At 38.4% G+C, this 24,013-nt stretch overlaps 1 protein-coding gene across 3 annotated transcripts in view; it reads left to right on the forward strand.

The window, feature by feature from the left end:
* Window positions 1-23,766, forward strand: part of IFTAP (intraflagellar transport associated protein) — a 59,328-nt gene extending 35,562 nt beyond the window's left edge. For all 3 annotated transcript variants that reach the window (XM_082844322.1, XM_082844323.1, XM_082844324.1), the window contains exons 3-7: window positions 1,716-1,870; window positions 3,112-3,183; window positions 4,474-4,534; window positions 15,382-15,521; window positions 23,529-23,766. In XM_082844322.1, the coding sequence (XP_082700448.1) occupies window positions 1,716-1,870; window positions 3,112-3,183; window positions 4,474-4,534; window positions 15,382-15,521; window positions 23,529-23,687 (587 nt within the window). In that variant the 3' untranslated portion in view covers window positions 23,688-23,766. The remainder of the gene's footprint in view (window positions 1-1,715; window positions 1,871-3,111; window positions 3,184-4,473; window positions 4,535-15,381; window positions 15,522-23,528) is intronic.
* Window positions 23,767-24,013: the final 247 nt, after the last annotated feature.

Below are 24,013 nucleotides of genomic sequence, written 5' to 3' on the forward strand. Positions count from 1 at the left end.
GCCGAGATCATTAGAACAACAAGAATCTTTACTGATTTTGAAGCCATGCAACCAGTGGCTCAAGAGAAACATGCCACTTTGGTGGGTTAGGCTGTTTTGTAACCCCTTCAGTTAGATACCTGACCAGGTTGTTCACAAATAAACCCATGTCTCCAGAATCTTTCCATGGTGGAGTATTGTAAGGGGATGGAACAGGGTGCCCAAATCTGACAGTAGCTTGATTTCTGCCACTTGGCCTCTTTTGAATCCCTTATTCACTCTTCTAGTGATCCTTGAAGTAGATTCCTGTGTTTTGCTATTGTCATTTGAAGCAAGGGAGTTCTAGTTTTAGTATGTGCCATGCTCCCTGGGTTCTTGTACTATTGTAAACTTTTCTTCTTTGTCTCCTTTCTGGGCTTTTTAAAATTTCTTTTTTTTTCTGCTTTATTCTTCTGTTCTCTAAGAACCCTTTCCCTTCATTTACTGTACTATTCTAAGTTGCACAGCAGTGAGTGCTGGATTAGGAAGGCCTGGGTTCACATCCCCACTCTGCTACTTACCAGCTGTGTAACTTTGAACAAATTATTTAATCTCTCTGTAGGCCTTGGTTTCTTCACCTGTAAAATGGGGATACTAACAGTACCTACCTCTAGGCTTATTGTGAGGCTTAAATGAGATTTATGAGATGCATAATAAAAGACAGTCTGACCCTCAAGTAAATGTTAACTCTTATTTATTTTAATATTGCTGCTAATATTAAAAATAATTTTATGGCTTAAACCACTGCCCCAGTGTAATCGACTACCAGCTCGTTACCTATCGCTGTGATCTCTCTCCCACATTTTAGCCTACATTTGCAGCTGCCTCTGGGACATTTCCCTCACAGTTTCCACTGGCACCTCAAATGCAGCATGGACAAAAGTTAATTCATTCTCTCTCATCTGAATTTGTCCCCCACATTTCTGTTAATGGCATCATGTTATAATTTTCTCTTAATTTAGGATGAATCTTAGACTCTTTCCTTATCCTAAGGACATAATCATGAATGTGCAAAGATTTAACACAAACGTATTCATTGTTTATAGTTTTAAATAGTTGAGAATAGGTTAAATAAACTATGTTAAATATATACGGTGGAATTCTCTATAATCATTAAAATTATGCAGAATATGCAATAGTATGAAAAAATATTGCTCTCAAGTTGACTTATAATATGGTATGTACAGTACAATTCCATTTGACTTTTAGAAGTTTATGGGTGAATAGATAAAAGATGAGAAAAATAGCCACTGAAAAAATTTTGTTGCAGCTTTTGTCTTGTAGGATTATGAGTGATATTCTAATTTTAATCTTTTTCTTTTACAAATTTTCTAAAATCATCCATACATTGCCTCCATATTTTTTTTAAAAACCCTCAAATTTAGAAAAAAAATGAGATCGGTAATGTCCAAGAGTCTTGCAAATACTTTATTGACCTCTTAACAATGGCTGAGAACGGTGCTGGATACAAACTTATAAATGTTTGTTGAATAGTGAATGAAATAGTGTTATCTTTCTATGCATTTTTAGAAATAACTTTATAGGTTAAGAGTGTTTAATGCTTCAAGCATTCAGTTTGTAGATTTTTTTGAAAAGTATTTTTTTTGTTGTTTGGAAGAAAGATTCTCAATAAACACAAAATAAACTAGACTGGATGTGGTGGGTGTTTTCTAATATTATGTAATTTATCATTTCAGATAATGTGACCGAAAGAGGAGCCTTTGGAACCAATTCTTCAGAAAACAATTTTCCTTCAGTAAAATTTACTCAGAGAAATGAACCCAATGATCACCATCTTAGCAATAAAGCCATCTTTCTTCGTACTTTGTCACAGTGTTCAGAAGAGGAACAGGTAATACCATAGCACATTTACAGAAACAGAGAAAAAAAATTTTTTCATGAATTAAAAAAAAGAAAGAGACCATAATAAGAAACATCGGACAACTATTGGATCAGTAACTCAGACTCCTAATTTTAGAAGGAGTGCCTTTGGGATACTTTACTGAAAATCATCATTACATTTCATGATTTCAACAGCCAACTTTTATGATAGTAACTTAATTATCCCCAATTTTTGTTAAAAACCTCTTAAGGATCTGCCATCTACAGATTTTTCTTGAAATTATGTCTATATTTTAGCTTGTCCTCTGGGACAAAAGAGTTCCTTTTTGTAATTCTCTGTGTAAATGAGAGTTTCTTTTACCTGTCCTGGATTCATGTCCTTCAGACTTAAAGTAGAATATGTTATCTTGGTTCTTCCGAGATTTGGTCAATAAATAAATGTTAGATGCTCTCTTCCTAATCTTCAAGACTTCATAGACTATATTCACATTCTCTTTAGCTATGGTTTTTAACTATCGAGGAATCCTAGTGGAAGCTGTTCTATTTTTTAAGCCATTTGAGTTTCTACTTTTTATCTCATCGTGTATTCCCTGTGATATTGTGGACAGAATTGTATATGAGATTATGGTTTTATGCAAGGGAGAAAAATCTCCATGTTAGAAGTGTGTTTATATACAGCGAAGGGCTATAATTCTTTAATTCTATAACTTATTTCCAGTGAGGTGATTATGGGACAAGAACTTTTCTTTCTAGAGGATTCATTGTCTACTGGCCATCATTGGCAATTGGAATTACATTTTCTATTGAGTCTTTAACCAGTGTGTGAGAGGCTAAGAATTGTTCCACGGTATTTTTTCCTAGTAACTTGAAAATGTTATATTAGCATTCTCTGATTTGTCCTTCAGAGGCTCATTGGGGTGGGATGGGACGGGGGCTGGGGTAATGAGGTGCGGAGTGTTCATATTTTACACATGAAAAAATTGGGGTTAAATAATTTACCCTAGGTTACACTGTAGATGAGTCTAGAAGACAGAAGTAGAAGTCAGACCTCCTGGAACCTATTCCCTGATGGCTGCTATGACTTAGTGAATCTGCTGTCACTAAGGTGTCATGGTTTGTCACGCATAGCTAATTAACAGAAGGCGGAAAGGGAATTTTAGTGCCTGAAGGACTACAACATCAGCTCCTTTATTTTCACTTGTTTCATCTTCCCATCAATATGTCCTCAATGTTGTTTGTTTGTTTTTCCAGATAGTGATGGATGAAGGCCAAAAAGTTGGCAGTTCCTTTCAGGGTGATCTGAATCGGGCAGGAAAGGTGAAGGTAAGGCATGATTCGATTTTATTCCATGGCCAAAACCCAGAAAGAGCATAAAAACCTCACAGGACTCATTTGCTGTCTGTCATACAAATTTGGAGAATTCAGCAGATTTTGTCTATATGCTTTAAAAAAAAAAAGTGGTGTTTGATTATCTTAAACTGTCCTTGGTGGCCTGGGTTCTGGATCTTTTTTCCTCAAAGCTTTACAAATGGAAGGGGTGCTTCAATAGAGAAACGTGACTCTTGTCCTGACAATATAACAGATTCTCAAGTTTTAGTACTGAAACCATCATATGGAAGATAAATTTTTGCTGTCCCTTGGAAGTCAAAAAATAACTGTAGTTATGTACTTCCAAGTATGGAAGCTACAAGCCATGGTCTGGCAGGTAGAGAGTGGGGAAGAAAGACCCAGGCTGTGTTTTGAATTCCAATGATGAGATCTAAATTTATAATTTTATGGTATTTTGTTATGTACATGTTTTAGGTCATAAGCATAAAAGGCATTTTGACATCATGCCTTTACTAGATCTGCCTTCGGGTGCCAGTGGTGAAATCATTTGTTTATTCACACTCTTTGATATTCACCTGAGATGAATTGGTTCATGTCTGAAGTGCTACCATTTTGTTGATCTAAAATGTCTCGTTGTCAGCTTGCAGTGGAAAGCAACATTGAAATGCTGCTACTGTCTGTAAAGGTCATTTGCTCTGCTTTTTACCTTTGAAGTAATTTTCAGTTTTATTTGCTCAAAAGAGAGAACACTTGATTTTTTGCTCTGTTCACCTCTCTTGTGATTACCTGGGGCAGGATGATTTTGTCTTGGATGAACCTTCTCCCCTGCTTTCTTTAGTTTCTACTCTCTCTTTGGAGTTTAAAGCACACTGTTGTGAGAATAGCCAGACCCACCACCATCATTTGCTTGAGGAGCAAAAGCAATAAAACAAAACCAAAAAATAGAAACATTGTTTCAGACTGTCTTGATGGTGGTATATATTCTGGGATAGAATCAGGAACAAAAACTTTTCAAAAACTTCCCAGACTGTTTTTTCCCTTTCAGTATAGAGATCTTACTGTGGTGCCTGTGAAATCCCAGCCAACTTCCAGACTTAGTGCTTCTTTCAGATGTCTCTGGGAAAGCACAGTGAACACAAAGGTCTCTATCTGGGACTCAAAAGTTAATGAGAAAAGGAGATTCATTTGCTCACTTGAGTGTTGTGGAAGTGGATTCACTGATTCTTAATTGCATATTTTTCTCTAGGTCTAATTTGCATAAAGATGATGTTAATCCTTTTCTAGGTAGACAACTTCCTTGATTTAGAAGATTTGGACTTGGATGAAGAGATTAAGCCCCCAATGAGTAAGAGTATGCTTTCTGTTTCCTTTCTACCACTGCTTGACCTTTTTCTCTACAAATAAGACTTTAGACAGCTTTTCTTTTCTTTCTTTCTTTTTTTGGGGGGCAATCCTTACCTCTGCTTTCCCTGAGATAGGAAAAACTGGAGTCCTGCAGTCTCTTTTTTGATAATAAAGATTTCAGCTGAAAGGTCATACAAAACTTGTTGAAGGTTGTAATGTCTTTGGTCTTAAATGAAGGAAAGGTGTTCTTCCTCCCACCCCCCACCCCCATTTACCATGTGATTGATTTTTGGATAATTGTCTCAGAGTCATTTAAGTCAAACCCTTATTTCTTAGAAGCACCATGTTGTAAATTGAGATTATTTTTGAGTGCTACTTAAAATATCAGTTGATCATAAAAATTATGCGAATTGATCATAAAATAAACAAAAAAATAAAATCAAAATCTTTGCTTTTATAAATATTTATTAATATGTAAACCAAACAATTAAAACTAAAGATATAGTGTGAATGTTTTTTCTGGGGCTTTCTCTGAGGTTTATGTAGATGAGGCCTTTTCCTTTCTTGGTTAACGTTTCTGTGTAAGACTAGGTATCCTTTGTTGCTCAAAGGGGCTTTGAAATATGTTCAAAATTTGAGTTACTTGTTTTGAAAACTCTCGTTCCTAATTTAATATGTAAGAATATCTCAAAATTAGTTGAATGTTAGGGAAGGGGCAGTTTCCATGGGGTTTTGGTTGTTGGTGTTTGATTGTGTCTACAGTCCTTAGGTGGTCATCAACAGCGACTATGGTCATTATTGTTGGGGAAGGGGGCTTCTTTATAATCACACAGCAGTTAAAGTGCAGGGTGTAGTTGCTTGGGGGATGGCCACTGTCTGTGAATTGACTGTATAAGCCTCTGCTTTGGCTTCTCTGCCTGAATTTGAGAGGCTTTGGTAATTGGAAGCAATTAACATTTTTATTCTGCTTCCAAACATCACACTACTCTATTGAAGGCACTGTTACTCAAGCACTCTATTAACCAGTAGACTTCGCAGATTTTTTTCCGTACTTGCTTGGTTCAAGGGAGATCAGAGATCTAACAGAATCACAGAGGTTCTCTTAACTTTAATGCCTTAGGCAGTTCTGAATTTCTTTATTAGAGCAGTTTAGAGGCTCTGATTGGATTAGAAGGGATTGCTGAGGATTTATGAGGAAGCCAAATTTGTGGAGGAAGCCCACTGTTTCTGGGTTTTGGGTGATTTGGGGAAAGGGAACAGATTCCTGGGTCCTGTTCCTAAGAAAGAGTCTAATTCAGAAGGTCTTTTGTGGCATCTAGTGATCTGCATCTTTAACCACTACCCCAGGGGATTCTGATATGGTTCATCTGTGGGTGATACTTGGAGTCTGAACGTATACCTTTGCAACATAAAATTAATTTCATAGGAGGGCACAGAAGTGCACAGGTTGAACATTTTTGTGATGGTTTAAACTTGCTTTCTGCCGGTAATGAGAAGGTCTGTATACTGACATAATCCTGCATAGCCAGCGAATTTGATTTTGGTTGTATCAATATTTTAAATTAGTCTTCTAACCTTTTCCATTATTTTCACATTGTTTTCTTTAAACTTTTTTTTTTTTTTTGGCTGCGTTGGGTCTTTCTCTAGTTGAGGTGTGCGGGGGGCTACTCTTCGCTGTGGTGCATGTGCTTCTCATTGCGGTGGCTTCCCTTGTTGTGCAGCATGGGCTCTAGGTGTGCAGGCTCCAGTAGTTGCAGCATGCAGGCTCAGTAGTTGTGGCACCCAGGCCCGAGAGCACACAGGCTTCAGTAGTTGCAGTGGGCAGGCTCAGTAGTTGTAGCTCATGGGCTCTAGAGTATAGGCTCAGTAGTTGCGGCTCATGGGCTCTAGAGCGCAGGGTCAGTAGTTGTGGCACACAGGCTTAGTTGCTCTGCAGCATGTGCGATCTTCCCTGACCAGGGATCAAACCTGTGTCCTCTGCGTTGGCAGATGAATTCTCAACCACTGTACCACCAGGGAAGTCCCTCTTTAACCATCTTTTAAGTTTTTTTTTTTTTTTTTTTATCCAGATCTGTTTCTGTCATTTAAAAAATTGCAAAGAAATGTCTCACTAGTATGATTTTTCTGGAAATGAGATAACAGGTAGTTTTGCATTTGTGTGTATAAAAGCTTACTGAGGCTGAACCAAGTCTCAGTGGACTTGGATGAGCTAGTCAGGACCTTCCCAGGTGTAAAATAATGTGAAAAGCCAAGGCTAAAAAGCAACCTAGGCTTCAGTGATCTATTCCAATTACCAAAAAGACCACCAAGCTTCACAATTTTCATAATGCACAATCTGGGTCATTTGAAAGGAAAGAAAAAAGAAATAGTTGTGCCAGGGTGAATTTTAGATTGTGTCTGATTTGTATGACACTTAAGGAATGGGAGCAGAAGGCGAATATTTATATCAGATGGGAAACGTGACATTTTAAACAGGCAAGTTGCTTGTATAATTTTGGCAGCTGAGGGGTTTACTGATTAGATTCTGTTGTTATTGTTTAAGCAACAGATTTGCTTGGGGCAACAAGGAAGTGAGTTGCGTATTGTTTTTCTACCACTGACTTTATTTGTTCACCTTTTTCATTTTCATAAATATTTTCCAAGATTCAGGCGCTTGTTTCTGTCCTGGTATTTGGCTTATTGTTTTGGCAGCCCAGGTGGAGACAGTTTTTCCAAGCAGACAACTCAGTGCTGTGCTATTGACCAGTTGTTGGAGGGAACCTTGGCCACAGAGTTTGGTGCCCTGTGTTTATTTGATGTCACATTAACGATTTTTTCCTCCTTTGAGATAAGATAGTTAACCTGATGGTTAGTTACTGTCATGCTCCAGACTGTTACCCGGAAAGATTATTGTTTGGAATAGGTATTAGTTATTATGCTTTGGCCATTGGAGTAGGAAGAATCTTCTGGTCGTCTTTATTTTTTACCCCCTCAGTTGGCCCAGCATGTTCTCTGGATGAGTGCAGAAGGTCAAAGAGACTTTTTGAGGCCTAGTTTTCAGAATTATACTGTCTTATACAAGTTTCTTGACCAGTGGGTATACTTATGCTATGGTTGATTGTGTTGGATGAAAATGGGCAACTGATTCCTGCTCAAAGATTGGCAGCCTTATTTGATTTTCATTTTCAATCTCTCCAGTACTCCCAGTTCTAATGAAGGCATCACTTTCTCTGTCTCTCCCTCTTTTTTAAAAAAATTCTTTCCTTATCTGCAACTTTAAGGCTTTATGTAGACTATGAATGACCTGGACTCTTATTCAAAGATATTTAACAACTGTGACTGGATCCTGGAATAAAATAAAGAATAAAACAGATCTGGTTCCTGTCCTTGGAAATTCATAGTTTATTGGAAGAATCAGACATATCACAAATATATAATTACATATGCTCTAGATCTCATGAGAGCATATGGCAGGGGAATTTAATTTGTCCATGGATCAGAGAAAGTGCTGAGAGCCTGAGATCTAAAGGATGAGTAATTATTAACTGGGTGAGGGGTGGGTAAGAGAGTATAGGAACAGCATAAGAACAGTGTGTGTAAAGGTCCTGAGCTAGGAGAAGATGGCATATTTCAGCCAACAGAGAGTTTAGGCATTTCATTTACTTTCCACTTGGGACTGTTAAAAATCATTCTTTCATTGCTTCGAAGATCACTAAAAGATCATTGAGAGGGAAAAAATCCTTGCTTCAAAATGTTCCTCTATCGCTGTTCCTCCAATTTTTTTTTTAATGTGCAAACTTATCCATCTATTAAATTCAAACTTGAAAGCCATATCAACCACAAAGGCAAATGCTTCCACTCCATTCCTGAGAAGGAAACAGAATTGGGATGATAATTCCACCCTTTCAATAATTCCTCTATTTATTTCTCCCCAAGGGTAAAGGAAGGCATTATCTAATTGGAGAGATTAGGGAAAAAAACTGATGTGTATGGATGAGACATTTTGTTTCTTCTTTTGGGTTCATGCTGTTTGGAAGGTGTATGTCCTCTCTTCTGTGCCTGTGTCACCTTTCTTATAGTAGACACACTTTAAAAGGGGCCCAGGTCTGCCTTACATGGTGGTTTTCAACCTGAGAGATACATTGGAATCACTTGAGGAGCTTAAAGAAAAACGACAATACCTGGATCCTGCCTTTGGAGATCCTTTCCCAGTAGTCTGGTGTTTGTCGTGGGCATTGGCAGTATTTAAAGCTTCCCAGGTGACTCTAACATGCGTTTGAAGCTGAGAACCATCTCTAGACAGATGTCTGGAGGTATCACTCTCTGAGCCCCTACTCTAAGGGCTCTAGGGATATGAAGAGGATCTCCTTATACCTGGCTGGATTCATGTCATCTGTGCAGACTCCCTGTCAGGTGGGATAGTGCAAGGTCTAGACTTGGAAGGAAAGTTTGATAAGTAAGAGGGCAAATTGTGACTGCAGGACAAGCTCTATTTTCAAAGTCAGCTCTATTAGTTATAAAGCTCATATTTTGATCCCCATCTATTTGACTCCTGTATGGATTTTTCTTTTATTTCTGTATTTAAAGTAGAGGGATATGATTTATTATCACTGTCAAATGCCAACTCCGCCCATGAAGTAACTCTTCCCTGACCTTCCTGACCTTCCCCTTGGATGGGCAGTAATCTTCCTCTGTTTACATTTCCACTTTTATTTATTTTGCAGTTATTTTTTTTCTCAAAGTAAGTTTTCATTAATGTGTCTCTTGAAAGTGGCATATGGTTTATTCATATGCATGTACACACACACACATACACACACAAATAAAACTTCATCTTTTAATTGGTGAGTTTAATCCATTTACATTTAATGTAGCTGCTGATATATTTGGCTTTAAATCTCTTATCTTACTATTTTGTTCTCTATTTGTCCGGCCAGTTATATGTGCTTCACTCATTTTTTGCCTATTTTGGAGTAATTGAGTATTATCATATTATTGTTTCATTGCCCTTATTTTTGCTGGGTAGAGAATTCTAGGTTTGTAATTATTTTTTTTTCAGAATTTTTAAGACGTTATTCTATTCTGTTATGGTGTTAATTTTTTCTCTGTTGAAAACTGTCGAAAGACCAAGTGTCAATCTGATGGTTGCACATTGGAAGGTAATATGTTTTTTACCTCATTTGACTACTTTTATGATTTTCTCTTTGTTTTTGTTTGTCAGTAATTTCACTGTGCCCTGGCATTGTTAACTTTGTATTTGTTCTGTTTGGGGTTTGTAGATTCTTGTAAATGTTAGGAAATTCTCAGTTCTTATGTCTTCAAATATTACCTGTGCCCAGACTTTTCACCATGTCCCACATGTCACTTACGCTCTTTCCTGCATTTTCCATCCTTTTTTATTTCCTTTCTTTCTTCAGTCCAAATATGTTCTACTATCTATGTTCTAGTTCAGTAATACTTTCTTGAATTGTATCAAATATGATGTTAAAGCCATCAATATTTCAGTTATTATAGTTTTCAAGAGGTCTGGAATATCTATTTTTATAGATTTTAGTTCCCTGCCAAAATTTTCCAGTTTTGTAATATATTTATTGGAATATATTAATCAATTATTTTAAAGTTCCTGTCTCATAATTCCAATAACTGAGGTGTCCTGTGAGTCCATTTATATTATTAATTTTCCCTTTTGATCTGATATCTTTGTATAATTTTTGTTTGAATGCTGAACATTGTATATAAAATATTACATAGGCTCTGGATGATTATCTTAATCTTGTTTTAGAAAAGCTTCTCTTCAACATTTTGTTAGAAGTTAGAGTAGTCATAGGTTATCTTAATCCAATATGGGATTGAGCTGATTGGTAACTGGGTTTCAGGCTTTATGAGGGCTGCTCTACTTCTAGTTCTTGCTTACTGCTAGGGTGTAGCCCTTCAAGGTAAATCACAGCCCCTCCTTCTTGGAGATCCCAAACTCTATTTTTTATCTTCACAGCACTGTGAACCTGCTGGTAGTTCTGCTAAGCTTCTCAGCCTCTTGATCTATTTCTTCTTCACTTCTTGGTTTTTCAGCCTCTGCTTACAAATCAGTAAATGACATAAGTTGAAAAACAGCTTAGACTCTTAGATTCACTTTCACTACTTTCCTTCTCTCCAGGATCTTGGCCCCTCAAGTTCTGGACTTCCCTGGTAGCTCTCTAATGCCTTTAAGTAGTTGATTTTTTATCATTTATTCAGCTTTTCTAATGTTCTTGGTGGGAGGGTCAGACTCATATTAAATGTGGTCTGGGAGCTCCTTGGAAAACCCCAAGGTCTGAAGGTCAAATAAGTTGACGTTTGCACTGATGTTGCAAAAGCAATGATGGGTAAAGATGCTAGTAACTTAGTGTGAATCAAGGTAGAAGCACCAAACTATACTAGTAGTCACTGTAATCCTCACTGTCCTGAATTTGTAATTAAAGCAAATGCCAGTTTCCATTGCAAATGTCCTTGATGAAGTGGTAAAAGTTATTAATTTTATTAAACCTTGAGGCTTGAGTACACCTCGTCTGCTGCATACTGAAATACAACAGTTGTATTTCACATATACATGAAATACATGAACATTTTTTCATGGAAAAAATGAAAAACACTTTTTCATGAAAAAACACTTGTGCAATTGAGGGGTGTGCTGAACTTGTTTTGTTTTGTTTTTTCTTTCATGGATCAACGTTTTTACTTGAAAGAATGACTGACAAAGTATAGTTCTCAAAAAGGAATGAAGTGAGCCCGTCTCTACAAGACAACAGCTGACAGTACTCATTGCCAATGATAAAATTGGCAATGGATCAAGTGAAAATTGGAGTTTTGGAAAACTTACATCCAGTGCTGTGAGCTTGAGAGCTTCCCAATATTTAAAGCCTTTTCTGATAAAATTGGTAATGTTAACTAATGTGATTTTTATATTGCATGATGAAATATGTCAACATTTGAAAGATCTGCATAACACAGTGAACCACCATTTTCCAAATAACCAATATATGATGTTACAAAATCATGCACAGGAGCGCAATCCATTCAACATGTAAGATAGACCAATGGATTTTAACATAAGAGTATGAAAAATTTACTGAAAGGGTGTCATATTGCACATTGAAATTATTTTTAAAAACTTTATCATTTGTCAGTATCTAGTGTGTATCAAAGAATAATATCCCCAGTTATATAAAAAGAGTATTAAAATAGTCCTCCCCTTTCCAGCTACATATCTGTGTGAGACTAGAGTTTCTTCATTTTCATCAACTGAAACAGCATATTCCAAAAATTCAATGCAGAAGCAAATATAGAATCCAGCGTTCTTCTATTTAAGACAGACATTTAAAAGATTCAGACAATGTAAAACAATGCTTCTCTTCTATTTTCTTTGTTTCTGGAAAAGAGTTTTTTAAATAAAAATATTTATTTTAATATATGATAGTATTATTTTAATGATTCAATAAGCAAATATTTGAAATTTTAATTTCTAATATGGTAAATATTGATAGATATCACTCCCATAAACAAAAGCTCTTTGGAGTCTTCAAAAAATTTTAAGAACAAGAACCACCTGATATAAACTATCACAGCTGGAAGCTATGTGCAGAGGAGGCCTGAGGGCATTTCTTATCTGTATCCTTTTTGGTCTTGAGGAACACCCGAAATTTCAGGAAATTTTGGCCATTTCTACATGGCAACAAAGGAATGGATTGGTTAATTTTTATAAATATGACAGGCAGACTAAATATTATTGTCTAGATTATCAGATGTCAGGTAGATGGCTTACTTTTTAATGTTGTATTAAATTACATGATTATAGCCTTTGACTTACTGGTCATTGGCTAAATGCAGAAAGACAAATGGCACAAACACATAGTTTATAAACGTTGGACGTTCTTGTCAGGTAGTTGAGAAAGAGGTTGAAATGCTTTCGGCCAGGCTTGCCATCCAACATCAAGATTCGGTTTTCGAGAGGTGCCTTAACTCTACAAAGCACATCAGTCAAGATGGTGGTATTTAGCTAAGAAGGAAACTAATTGTTTTAGAAACAATAAGGTCAGATGAAGTGTCTTAAAGATAAGATTTCAGTTGGGAAATCTTTGCAGAGAACTTCAGAAATTCCATTCCCCATCATCAATGAATACAATCATTTTCCCCCTGAGAGAATGAATATTTAAATAACCCATCAGTGATTATAAAATGGCTAAAAGATAACTTGTGTCTTATCAGACTATTCGTGTGCATATTGGTTTCACTCTTTTATAAATCTGTCCTGTTTAGAGTTAAAGCAGTTCAATTTTTGTGTTGACTATTGTCTGATTTTATGTATAAAAATCCTACTCCTATAAAAAAAAATTTAGTTTTTGAGGGAAAGGACTATACATATTTTGCATCATTCACAATGTCCTGTGGATAGGTAGACTCTTCATACTTGCTGTTCAGTTTAAAAGTTGAGATGCAGGAAATTAATTTCCTTTCTGCAAGTATGTGCTGAGAATTTACTACATATAAGGTGTCATGTTAGGCTCCAACAGCTATGCGTTTGTGCATTTTACCTTTACACTGGAGAAACAAATGACAGGAATGGGAAATGCAGTGGATACTGAGTCATATTGTTTTGAAAGAATTGTACCCATGGCAGTGGAATTCTTATGAAATAAACCATTTTTGTTGAAAACCGTACCTTCTTTGCAAACATATGAAGGATGTGAAGAGTTTCAGCAAAGGAATTGCAGAGTTGTTCCTCTTGGTGCACAGTACTGTCCATCAGATTTTAAATAGTTCTGAAAGCAGAATTGATTGTGATTTCACACTCAAAGGGATGTCTGCACTGGCAGCCAATGGGTATGGTAGATACTGGTTTTCACATTAAGAGGCTTGAACCTTTCTCTTCTTGCCTGTCTTGTTGGCAGGCCCCTAACCAGTGAGGGAGGTTAGCTTTGGACTCATAAAGGAATACTTTAGAAAGCCAGTTTTTCCACCAACCTTATTGAATTTAAAAATATTACTTCTCTGGGACTTCCCTGGTGGCGCAGTGGTTAAGAATCTGCCTGCCAGTTCAGGGGACATGGGTTCGATCCCTGGTCCGGGAAGATCTCACATGCCGTGGGGCAACTAAGCCTGTGCGCCACAACTACTGAGCCCACGTGCTGCAATTACTGAAGCCCACGCGCCTAGAGCCCGTGCTCCGCAACAGAAGCCACCACAATGAGAAGCCTGGGCTCTCTCAATGAAGAGTAGCCCCCGCTCCCCGCAATTAGAGAAAGCCCGCACGCGGCAGCAAAGACCCAACGCAGCCAAAATAAATAAATCAGTTAATTTTAGAAAATTTAAAAAAGAAATATGTATTAAAAAATATTACTTCTGGTTATAAAATTGTAAAATGCCCTGAACACTTACTAATCACGCTAATGTGCTATCGTAGTGACATTTCTTGGCCCTGAGTTTGGAGGTACAATCTGATAGATTTTAAATAATATATGTGGTGAAAGTGCTTACTTAAAAGTAAGTTCATGATGTGGCATCATGAGCTAGGAGCACGGGCTCCGCAGACAGACTGCAGCTGTGGCGCCGTGAGTGAGGTGGCTGGGGTGACTCTCAGTGTTAGAGCTCATTGCCTCTAAAAGAGGAAATAACAGAGTTGTTGAGAGGATTGGCGGAGTTAATGCATGTAAAATGCCGACTATTATTATTGTTTTTATTTCTCCTAATTAATCAGGTCATATTCTATGATTTCAATAATTAATCATAGTAGAACTTCCTTCTTCACCATCCCCCTGCCCACGTGCTCAGTTTCTAGGCTGTTTGCCATGTTCCCTGTTGCTGAAGTCTTAAGAATTTTGTAATCATGTCTTTTGTGGAGGTGATAGCTGTAGTGGTGAGAGACGTATTTCAAATAAGTTTCAGTTTTTGAATATCAATACCTGCTCAGTTATCTCTCCATACATGCTGCCCTTGGCAACAGCCAAGGCATGCCTGTTGTTAATTAATCACTTCCACTGAGAACTTAATTAGTGTCTTAATTAGGATCATCATTGAATAGCAGGCAGCAGCATCTTGCGCCAGCTGCAAGTTATTGGTTGCAGCCCTTCTGGTCCTGCGAAAACTTAGACGGAGGAGGGATCCTGTTGTGCTTCTGTTTGTTTTTGTCTTCAGAGAAAGCTGCGGAAGGTCATCAGTTGTTTGTGATGCATCGATGTTCTGTCACACGTGCAAAAATAAGGAAACACATCCACTTCTAATGGATCGATCAGAAAACCAAGATTGGCTTTTGAATTGTTGTGATTGTGCTAAACAAGCCAGAAACACATTGTTGTTGTTTGCATGTGTTGAGAAGTAGGCCATGCGTTCTGAGTATGACAGAGTATTTCATTTTTCTGCTGGAAGTCAAAGTTCCTTCCTTCTGGCATCATTGTTTTTTAATATGTTTTTTTGAAATATTGCCATATTGTTACAGGATGAAATCAGCACTCCATTTTCTTTCTCTTCACCCCCTCAGGAAAATGTGGCAAAATGAGGCAAAAGTAGCATCTTCTTGACTTATTTTCCTGTAGAAGTAGAATTGGGTTGAGGGTGAGAGGCGCGATCAAGTTATTCCGAAAACAACATTTCTCCCAGACCTTTTGGATGGATTGTAACATTGCAACTGTAAAATAAACACCAATGCACTGACGACTTCTATTTTATAGAAAGGAGAATCCCTGAGTCAAGTTCCCAAGTGAGGACAGGCATTGTGAAATGGACCTGCTTCACTTGAGCGTATTTGCTCATTTTTTTTGACTATCATAGACTTTTAGATGACTTAGGTCAATTGTGGACTTGGTGAAGGGATCAAGTGAAATATTTTGTATTCAACAGATTTGCTGCTGCTTCCAGGAGAGGTGGAGCAGGACAGGAGCATGAGTGTTCCTTCTTACATTCCTTCCGTGGCCCAGCCTCTTACCTCTGGAGTGAAGCCAAGGCCCACTGGAAAAGGAGCAGGGGAACAAAGGGAAGAGGTACTCCACAGGGAATTCAATCCTCTTGAAATTGCCTTGATTTTGTAACTAGTCCTTTCAGAGTAATGCCACTACACCCTTGTGCTTCTGTATTTTTCTGAGATTTGGGAAGATTTACAGTTCAGGTTGCTTAATTGGGTCCCTCTCACTGCCATCTCTCTCTAATGTGTATAATCCCTTTTAAACACACAGAGAGAGCAATTATGTTTTTACATGGAAACTATGTTTGTGTCATGATGTTCGCCATGCTACAGGGACAGTGCTACGTGGGGACTCCGCAAGAGAAAGGATGGAAAGTTTTCTTATCTCTTTTAGTCTGCACTGGCCACTTTTCTTTTTATTATTGTTTCCAAGGTCCTAAAAACATTTTGCATTAGTTAAGGTAAGGCCAGGCTGCTATAGTAGGCAATCCCAACAATAAATCAGTGGCTGAAAGGAGACAGAAGTTTATTTCTCTCATGTAGCAGTCTGTAGAGAGCCTTTAAAATGAGCAGGTGCTTCTGTTCCCTGGGGTTACCAGGGCCCAGGTTCCTTCTCTCTGGATCTCCACTGAACCTCAGGACATTGTCCTCATGTGCATATTCCGAGTCAGGTCACTGTCCTACCTGCAGGGGCAAGGGATGAGAATGTGGGGGCAGCAAGTTCCCCCAAGGCTTAGGACTCAGGGCTCTTCATCTCTGCTCACATTCCATTGGCAACCACTTAGTCACATGTTCCTATCTGGTCACTGGGGAGGCTGGGAAATGTCATCTAGACATGCGCTTCACCAGCACAGGAGAATGGAATCTGCCACATGTTAACGCCCCCAAATGCACAACTTGAAAGCCATCTTTCACCATCATTTGCAACTCATCTACATATACTTAACAAGCATGTGCCAAGGCTGCTGATGGTGCTGGGTAGTGACCTTTATCACCTTTATTACTCTAGCATGAAAGGGGATGGGGCACAGGAAGTTGTTAAGGGCTCTTTATTATTGCTTCCTAATAAAAACACTAGGGTGTTTCGTGATTATTTAGTTGTTTGGGTACTAGTCTTGTCACTTGATGTTATGGAAGCAGTCATTCAATCAGAAGTAATCCACACATTTCAATTTTAAATTGCCCTTTTCTCATAGAACTTTTGTTCACTGACATCACAGAAGTCTGTCTAGGATGCTTGCAGACTTATATTAAACCCCAAATTGTTTACCAGGTAAACTTGCGGAGATAGCCACTTTTCAACGTGCTTTTTGAATTATAGATTGCTTTCCCTGAGTATTAAGAAACTATAATTACAAGGTGATTTCTAGCAGGAATCAGTTTCTTTTAAAGACTTGTTCATGTTCTTGACTTCAGTTGTGACCATACAAATTACTGGACCAGTCAGTGGTCAGTGGCACCTAGTGCCATTATAGAAATTGTTACAAAATGGTTTTAGTTGATGGGTTAAAAAAAAAAAAGAATGATTTCTGGAATCAATCATATAGCCAGTAAAATGCCAGTTAAAACCCTGTGTATGGTTGTATCTTTAAAAGGAGTATAAATTTCTTCCCAGAGAATGTGAACATTTTTCAATGTTTGAATCAAAATGATATGAACAATTTTTGTGTTGGCAAAAATGAGACATAGATGAATAATTTGCTGCTTTTTAAAGATCCAGAGTAATATTTTGGGTGGGATTTTAACTTCTAACCACTATTTGTTAGAGAAATGTTTCAGACTGTCTAGAGTCACAATACCACACCAACTCTGCCTTGGTTTAATAGTATTAATCTTATTTTAAAATACCCAGTGTAGGTAAAAGAACATAATCACCAATTTCCAGCACATGCAACGGGCTGTTTTGGGTGAGAGATGGTAGTTGCTTTCTGTGATGTCAATCTCAAAAGATGAAACTTATCCTGGATGTCCTGACTTCCTCTTAATTGCCTAATGAGAATCCGTAACTTCCTCATATGGACTGGACCCATTTAATTTTTTTCCTAATTTTATCGCTGCTTTTATACATGTGCATTTCCTCCTTACAGTCAAACGTTTTTCAAGAGCCTTCCACTTTCCCTTTGTGAATAACTTCTTGCCGTAGTTACTCTATTTTGATGAATTTTGGAAGTTTTGAACAACTTTACTGAACAAAAAGAATTCACATTAAGACGATGAAAAATTGTGAGTTCTTGTCCTACTTCCCAAAATATAGAAGAGGTCATTGAAGAAACTTTTGTAGTATTTTAATGGGAGATTGCCTGTTTTTCCAATTCAAAATAGGACTCTAGGGCTTCCCTGGTGGCACAGTGGTTGAGAGTCCGCCTGCCAATGCAGGACACACGGGTTCGTGCCCTGGTCCAGGAGGATCCCACATGCCGCGGAGCGGCTGGGCCTGTGAGCCATGGCCGCTGAGCCTGCGCGTCCAGAGCCTGTGCTCCGCAACGGGAGAGGCCACAGCAGTGAGAGGCCCGCATACTGCCAAAAAAAAAAAAAAAAAAAGGGACTCTAAAATTTTTCACCTGTATAGACAGTTTATTTATCATATTACTGTGTAAGATAACCTACAGCTAAATGCTGCTATTATTGATTTGAGCATTAGTTCTAGTTCCTTTAATTTGCCTACATGGTACTATGAATGAAAATGATTCCTTCTGTAATAGTGTCCCTCTTAGAATAAATCACGTGAGCAATTTTAAGAAAACTAGCAATTTTCTAATAGTGTACAAATTCTATTCCCTCAAAGGCTACAAAAAGATTTCAATTAGATTTGAAATTAGACGCCTGAAATCCACGTGTTTCTCTCAGCTCCTTAGGCAAAAATAACAAGTTAATAACTTAATTCACAGTTGTTTTCTGTTTCGTAGCAGGGGATTTGGTGTTCCATTGCACGAATTCTGCTCTTTGAAATAAGTCAGAAGTTCAGTTTGCAATCTAAAAAACTTGGAGCCTTATATCTTAGAACCTCAAAATGAACCTAACTTGAAAGAAGAGAATTCCCAAAGTACGTCACAGTAGCCAACAGCTGAAATGTATAAATAGAACTGCAGCTTTACAGTATTTGAAAAGCTGTCATTTTGAAGATCACAGTGATGTGTTCTGAACTGCAGTGTACATCAGGGTTCACTTTGAATTACATATATGCCCCTTGTCTTACAAGACCCTACATTCACTCGTGTATGTCTCTATAAGGTTATTTAATTAAAATGCAAAAAAGTCGGAACTAGTGCCGAATTCAGTGCTTTGCGTATAGGAGACATGCAATAAGTATTGAATGAACAAATAATCAGGAAACTTTCCTCGCTACAGGGAGTGATTTTCTGGTATAATAAGATGGTTAGGGTCCTTGTCTCTTTCCTTCTCTATTGGTTCATTGCCCTCAACGTGTAAACATGTTTAAGTCTCTCCCATCCTTAACGAAATGAAAGAAAACTAAAGAAAAAACAACCTTCCCTTTACCTCAGACGCCCCTTGGCTATTGTCTAGTCTTTTTTCTCCCTTTTCATACAGACTTCAGAAACCAACAGACTCGACTCCTCTAGTTGACTCTGATTCCTTTCCCCTCACTCCTCATTCAGTTCATTGCAAAATGCCCTTGGTCTAATCACCTGCCTGGACATATTCAGAATAAAGGTACTTTATCATTGCCAATCATCCCAATGGACAATTTTCAGCCTTTATTTTAATGGGACTGTCTACTGTGTTTTTTACCATTGATTTTTCCCTGACACTCACGGTCCACTGGTTCTCTCTTCCCAGCTCTTCTCAGATTCTTTGTGTATTTCTCTGAGTGTTCTTTCCCTGCCTCCTTTGGGGGTTTTCCCTCCATGCTTCCCTTAGGAGTTGGTATTCCTCAGGGTTCCATGCTAAACCTACAGCTCTTCCCGCTTGCATACTTGGATCTGTTTTCATCTATAGGTTACTACCTTTTGTGCTTATGTCTCCAAATCTGTATCTCCAGCTTCAGACCTTTTGCTGAGCTTCAGGTTTGTGGGTTCAATTGCCTGTTGACAATTCTATCTGGATTCCTTGAGGTACATTCAAATCAACATGTTAAAAACTGAGCTTCCCTTCCATATCCAAATCAGTCATCAAGTGCTGTTAATTTCACTTTCTAATATTTTAAAATATCTGCTCTCAATGCCCTGTTCTCATTATCTTGTCTGGACTGCTTCAGCAGGCTCCTGACTAGTCTCCTGACTCCCAATCTACCCTCTGTTCAGTCTTCAGAGTGATCTTTCTTGATGTACTCTCCAAGAGGGCAGGGTCTCCTCCTGTTCTCTGCACGCCTGTGTCTCATTGTAGGTGCTCAGTTAACATTTGAATGAAGGAAGGAATTTATTCGAAATGCACAGATACCAAGTATCTACCTGCTTTCAAAAATCCTTCAGCAACTTTTCGTCATCTCTGGGAAAAGTAGCATATAAGACCTGCCATGATCTGCCACCATCTTCGTCTCTTGCCACTCTCTACCTGACATTTTCTGCTCTGACAACACTGAACTACTCGCAGATACACATATGTGAAATTCTGTGTGTTTCTGACTTGCCCTGTTCATGAGACCTGCTTTTGTCTGCAAAGCTCGTCTTCCCTCAACCTTGTTAAATAATATTACCCTTGAAGATTCTGCACCTCTTCCAGAAAGCCTCCTCTGAATCCTTCCCAGTGCCTTCCAACCTGGGCTGGGTTAGGTGTTCCTTCTCTGTTCCTGTCACCTTCTAACTATACCATGTGTATGTGTACTTACTACATTTTACTACAATGATCTGTTGATGTGTCTATCTCATTTCTCTGTGATTTCATACAAGTCTGCATCTTTGTATCCTCAGCACCTACACAGTGCCTAGATTTTAATAAACTTGTGTGGAAAGAATGGAATATATCTGAATGATTGCAGGAGACTATTCCTCTGACATTTTGATCCAGAGATGTACTGGCCACCTTGCAGTATAGAGAGACAGTGATACCCCCAAAATGTTTTAAAAGGTCTTGAGTATCATATTTTGGCATTGCAGATATGAAATTATTATTATTCTTCGTTTCTTGCTTTTATATTTCAGCATTTAACTGATTGCCTAAGGAATTAATCTAACAATGATAGCTGCTGTTAATAACTCAGTTTCTAAGTGAAGACATTTATAAGTATATTTTTAAGTGTATTGTAAATGAATAATTATTGTGTTGGCCTCATATGTTTATTGGCTAGCTAGAAACTTATTTCTTGTTGCTGTTTCGGTTAATAACAAATGACTGATGAAGGAAATCATGCTCCACAATAGAGAAAAATTCCAGTGTATGAAAAAGAACTTAAAGGAAAATAAAAAACTTTTCACTTAAGGATAAATTTCTATATCTCTAGTTCCATACTGTTGGATATTATGGGCGAAAGGTGTATGGGGACCGTGGGGAAGGGAGAGGAGTAAGAAGGTGGTGGGTTGGACCCTATCTGGGAGAAAGGACTAACTTGGTCACAGGAGTCAGCCCTCGTCAGAGAGTCTGCAAGTTCAACATACAAGCCTTAGTCTGTCTGCGTTGCTGATAAAAGGTGGGTCCTGAGTGGGGTGATGCGTGGGGAGGTGAGTAGGATTTTCTGGAGAGTGGCCATACTCAGCTGAGGCTAAGTTAAGCTTCAGCACTTTACCCTCTGTGCTCCTTTAGCCCTTTTTGCATCCCTCTGTTGGGGAGCATGGAGCATGATAATGAAATCACTCATTTACTTCCGTCTTCTCCCTGAAGTTATGAAACCTCGTGGGCACAGATTTTGCTTCTTTTCATCCTTGTGTTCCCGGTGTCTAATTCACATTAAGCACTCAGTGAGTGTTTACAGAGTGAACACGTAGAGGGCAGGGAGGTGGGCATGGGAGGGTTGCTCGGGCTGGGTGAGGGAGCGGGGAGGATGGTATGATGGTCTCGCTGGGATTTTAGCTCAGCAAAGGGATTTGTCTAATTTGAACCTGCTTTCCAGCCTCAGAGGGAGCTGGGTGCAGGCAAAGTGACTGCATCTAGTGAGAGTGGCTAGTAAGGTCTAGGCAGGTTTTAGAGACCTCAGGATAGGGTTCAAAGTCCTAGTGCAATGGGCAGCCTGAAACTTGGTGGACATGTGGATGGCAGGTCTTCAACCAGGTGTCCATGGGCAGTAAGAATCCCTTCAGACCGAAGCCCTGGCAGAGAGGGGGCTCTTTCTCGTCTTCTGCCAGGACCAGGCCTGCAAACCTCAGCGCTTACTGCTGGATAGAGTTAGAGACGGCGAGGATGCTTCTATTCAGGAAATGAGCATACTGTGTCCTTGTGTCTGTGTTTCTTCATTTGAGCTGGTCTTAGCCATATTACCCCCACTGTCACTTTGTGGTGACAATAAATTTAATCTTCAGAAAGTGACCTAAATGGACAGATTAGCCACTCGGCAGACTGAGTTGCTCCCAGGGTACAGCTGCTCTTTTAAAGATAGTCATGGTATTATGTGGATCCTCGAGTGCATTTATTTTTCTCTTTTTTTTTTCGAGTGCATTTTTTTATGATAGGCTGTGAGAATTTTTTAGCTTATTTAGAAAATATCTTTTCTCCCAAAGAGCTGTGACTTGGCTTAGTGAAAACTTCAAGGTCGATCTTTACTGGTGTTTTTTGTTGCGAAGGTGAAGCTTTATCTACAGGTCGTCCAGGATTCAAATCTTGCTTCTCTTCCTTACTAACTGTGTAGCCTTGGCAAGTTACTTAACCTTTCAGAGCTTTGTAAGATGGGTTGTTTGAAGATTACTGCTAATGCCTGCACGGTTCCTAGTACTGGGGCTGGCGCGTGGTGGGGACTCACTCAGTGGCAGCTCCCATCATTACCTTTGCCAGGAAAGCACACAGACACTTTCTAACAAAGGGGAAGTGAGCAAGTCTCTGAAATTTGTTCTCGTGCTGGTTTTCCCGAGAAAGGATGATGGATGGCTGGGTGTTTGCTATTAGCACTGCACACCCAACTACAAGATGCAACTTGCTGAACAGATAGGAGATACCTACTTTTCCTGTTCTGGGGTGTTTTGTTTTGTTTTTTTGCACCTTTGGTAACAGTACACAGTTGCTGAGCTAGATGCTCCACTTTCAAGAACATTCCAAAAGCCACTAAATGAGATCATTTTCCATGCAGGAATATTGAAAGCCGATTATAGCTTCAGGGCATTTTTTTCATTCTTGCATAAGCCATCCTTTTCAATTATTTCAGCATCACCATACATAATAGAGAGCGACACAGAGGTGCTGGGTGATTTCACTGTATCACACACCATTTGCTTTTGGAGAGGCCTTTTAAGGAGTGATACAGTGAGATTTAAGGCATTAAATCTCTTTTGTTTATTGGAAAATATGCTTTTTTTAATCTACCTTCCTTTAGGAAGTCTTTAAAATTGACAGATTATGAATAAGTAGATACGAAATTATTACATCTCTTTGCAGCTACTCTGAGTTGCAGATAAATTCTGTAATATTTAAAAAATTCTTGGTAGGAAGAAAGGATCCTGGACTTTTTAATTTAGGGTGCTACTATGTGTTTTAATTCCTGCTACTATTGGCCCAAGTATTATCTGAAGAAGTAAGTATATTAAGCAGAGAGTATTTTTATCTTTGAAAATGATGTTTTATTGCTACAGGTCTTTTTTAGTAAATGGTAAAAGTGTCCTTAAGGTCAACCAAAATCTTAAGGTATATTTTCTCACATTTGAATATAACTCTTAGTTTTTCCATATGCCTGTAGCCCTAACACTACAATGGTAAAAATGTAATGAATGTGTGCAAGAGAGACTTTCTGATTCTTCTTGCCGTGGGCAGAATTAGTTAATGATATTCATTCAGATGCAGGATGGTACAAATGGGGCATATTAAGAGGCTTAAATTAGGTCAAATTGAATAATTGAATTTATTCCTTTACTTAAAAACAGCTTAATCAGCTCAGAGTGCTGAACTCTAAAAAAAGTTTAATTAAATATTAATAGAGAGTTTATGTTTTCAACTTTATCTTCATTTACAATGATTATATGTTATTTTCCTCCTTTGTTACCTTTTATAGATAGTCGGAGGTGAAGTTCGGCCCTTCTCACTTGATGAAGAATTTGATTATGACGCTGTGATGCTAACCCCCAAGTTCACTCCTGCAGAGGTAGATACCATCAAAGAGCTATGCAAGCAAAAGAGAAAGAGCACAGACTTAGAGAAACCCCGGGACTGATCCACCAAGACATCTTCGTGTTTATTTTTATTTTGTTCTTATTCGAGCGACATTAGAATAAAATATATACCTACTATAATCCCTTTTGTGGAAATTTGTGTGTGTGTTGATTTATCAGAGTTATTTGTCAGTAGGGAGATGAAACTTTATAGCGTTTTATGAGACTCTACCCTCACAGAGTTCTCTTCTGTCACATGGCTGCATCCATGGCTGGTCGGGGGAGATGGAGGTGGCAAATGGGGACAGGAAGCAGTGCCTACAGAAGGGTCCATCTGATGAGAGTGCGGAAACTAGGTAATGTGGGGTATTGTAACAAAGACTGGAAA

Source organism: Leucopleurus acutus (genome assembly GCF_964270905.1).
Source record: "Leucopleurus acutus genome assembly, chromosome: 8".
Lineage (NCBI taxonomy): Eukaryota > Metazoa > Chordata > Mammalia > Artiodactyla > Delphinidae > Leucopleurus > Leucopleurus acutus.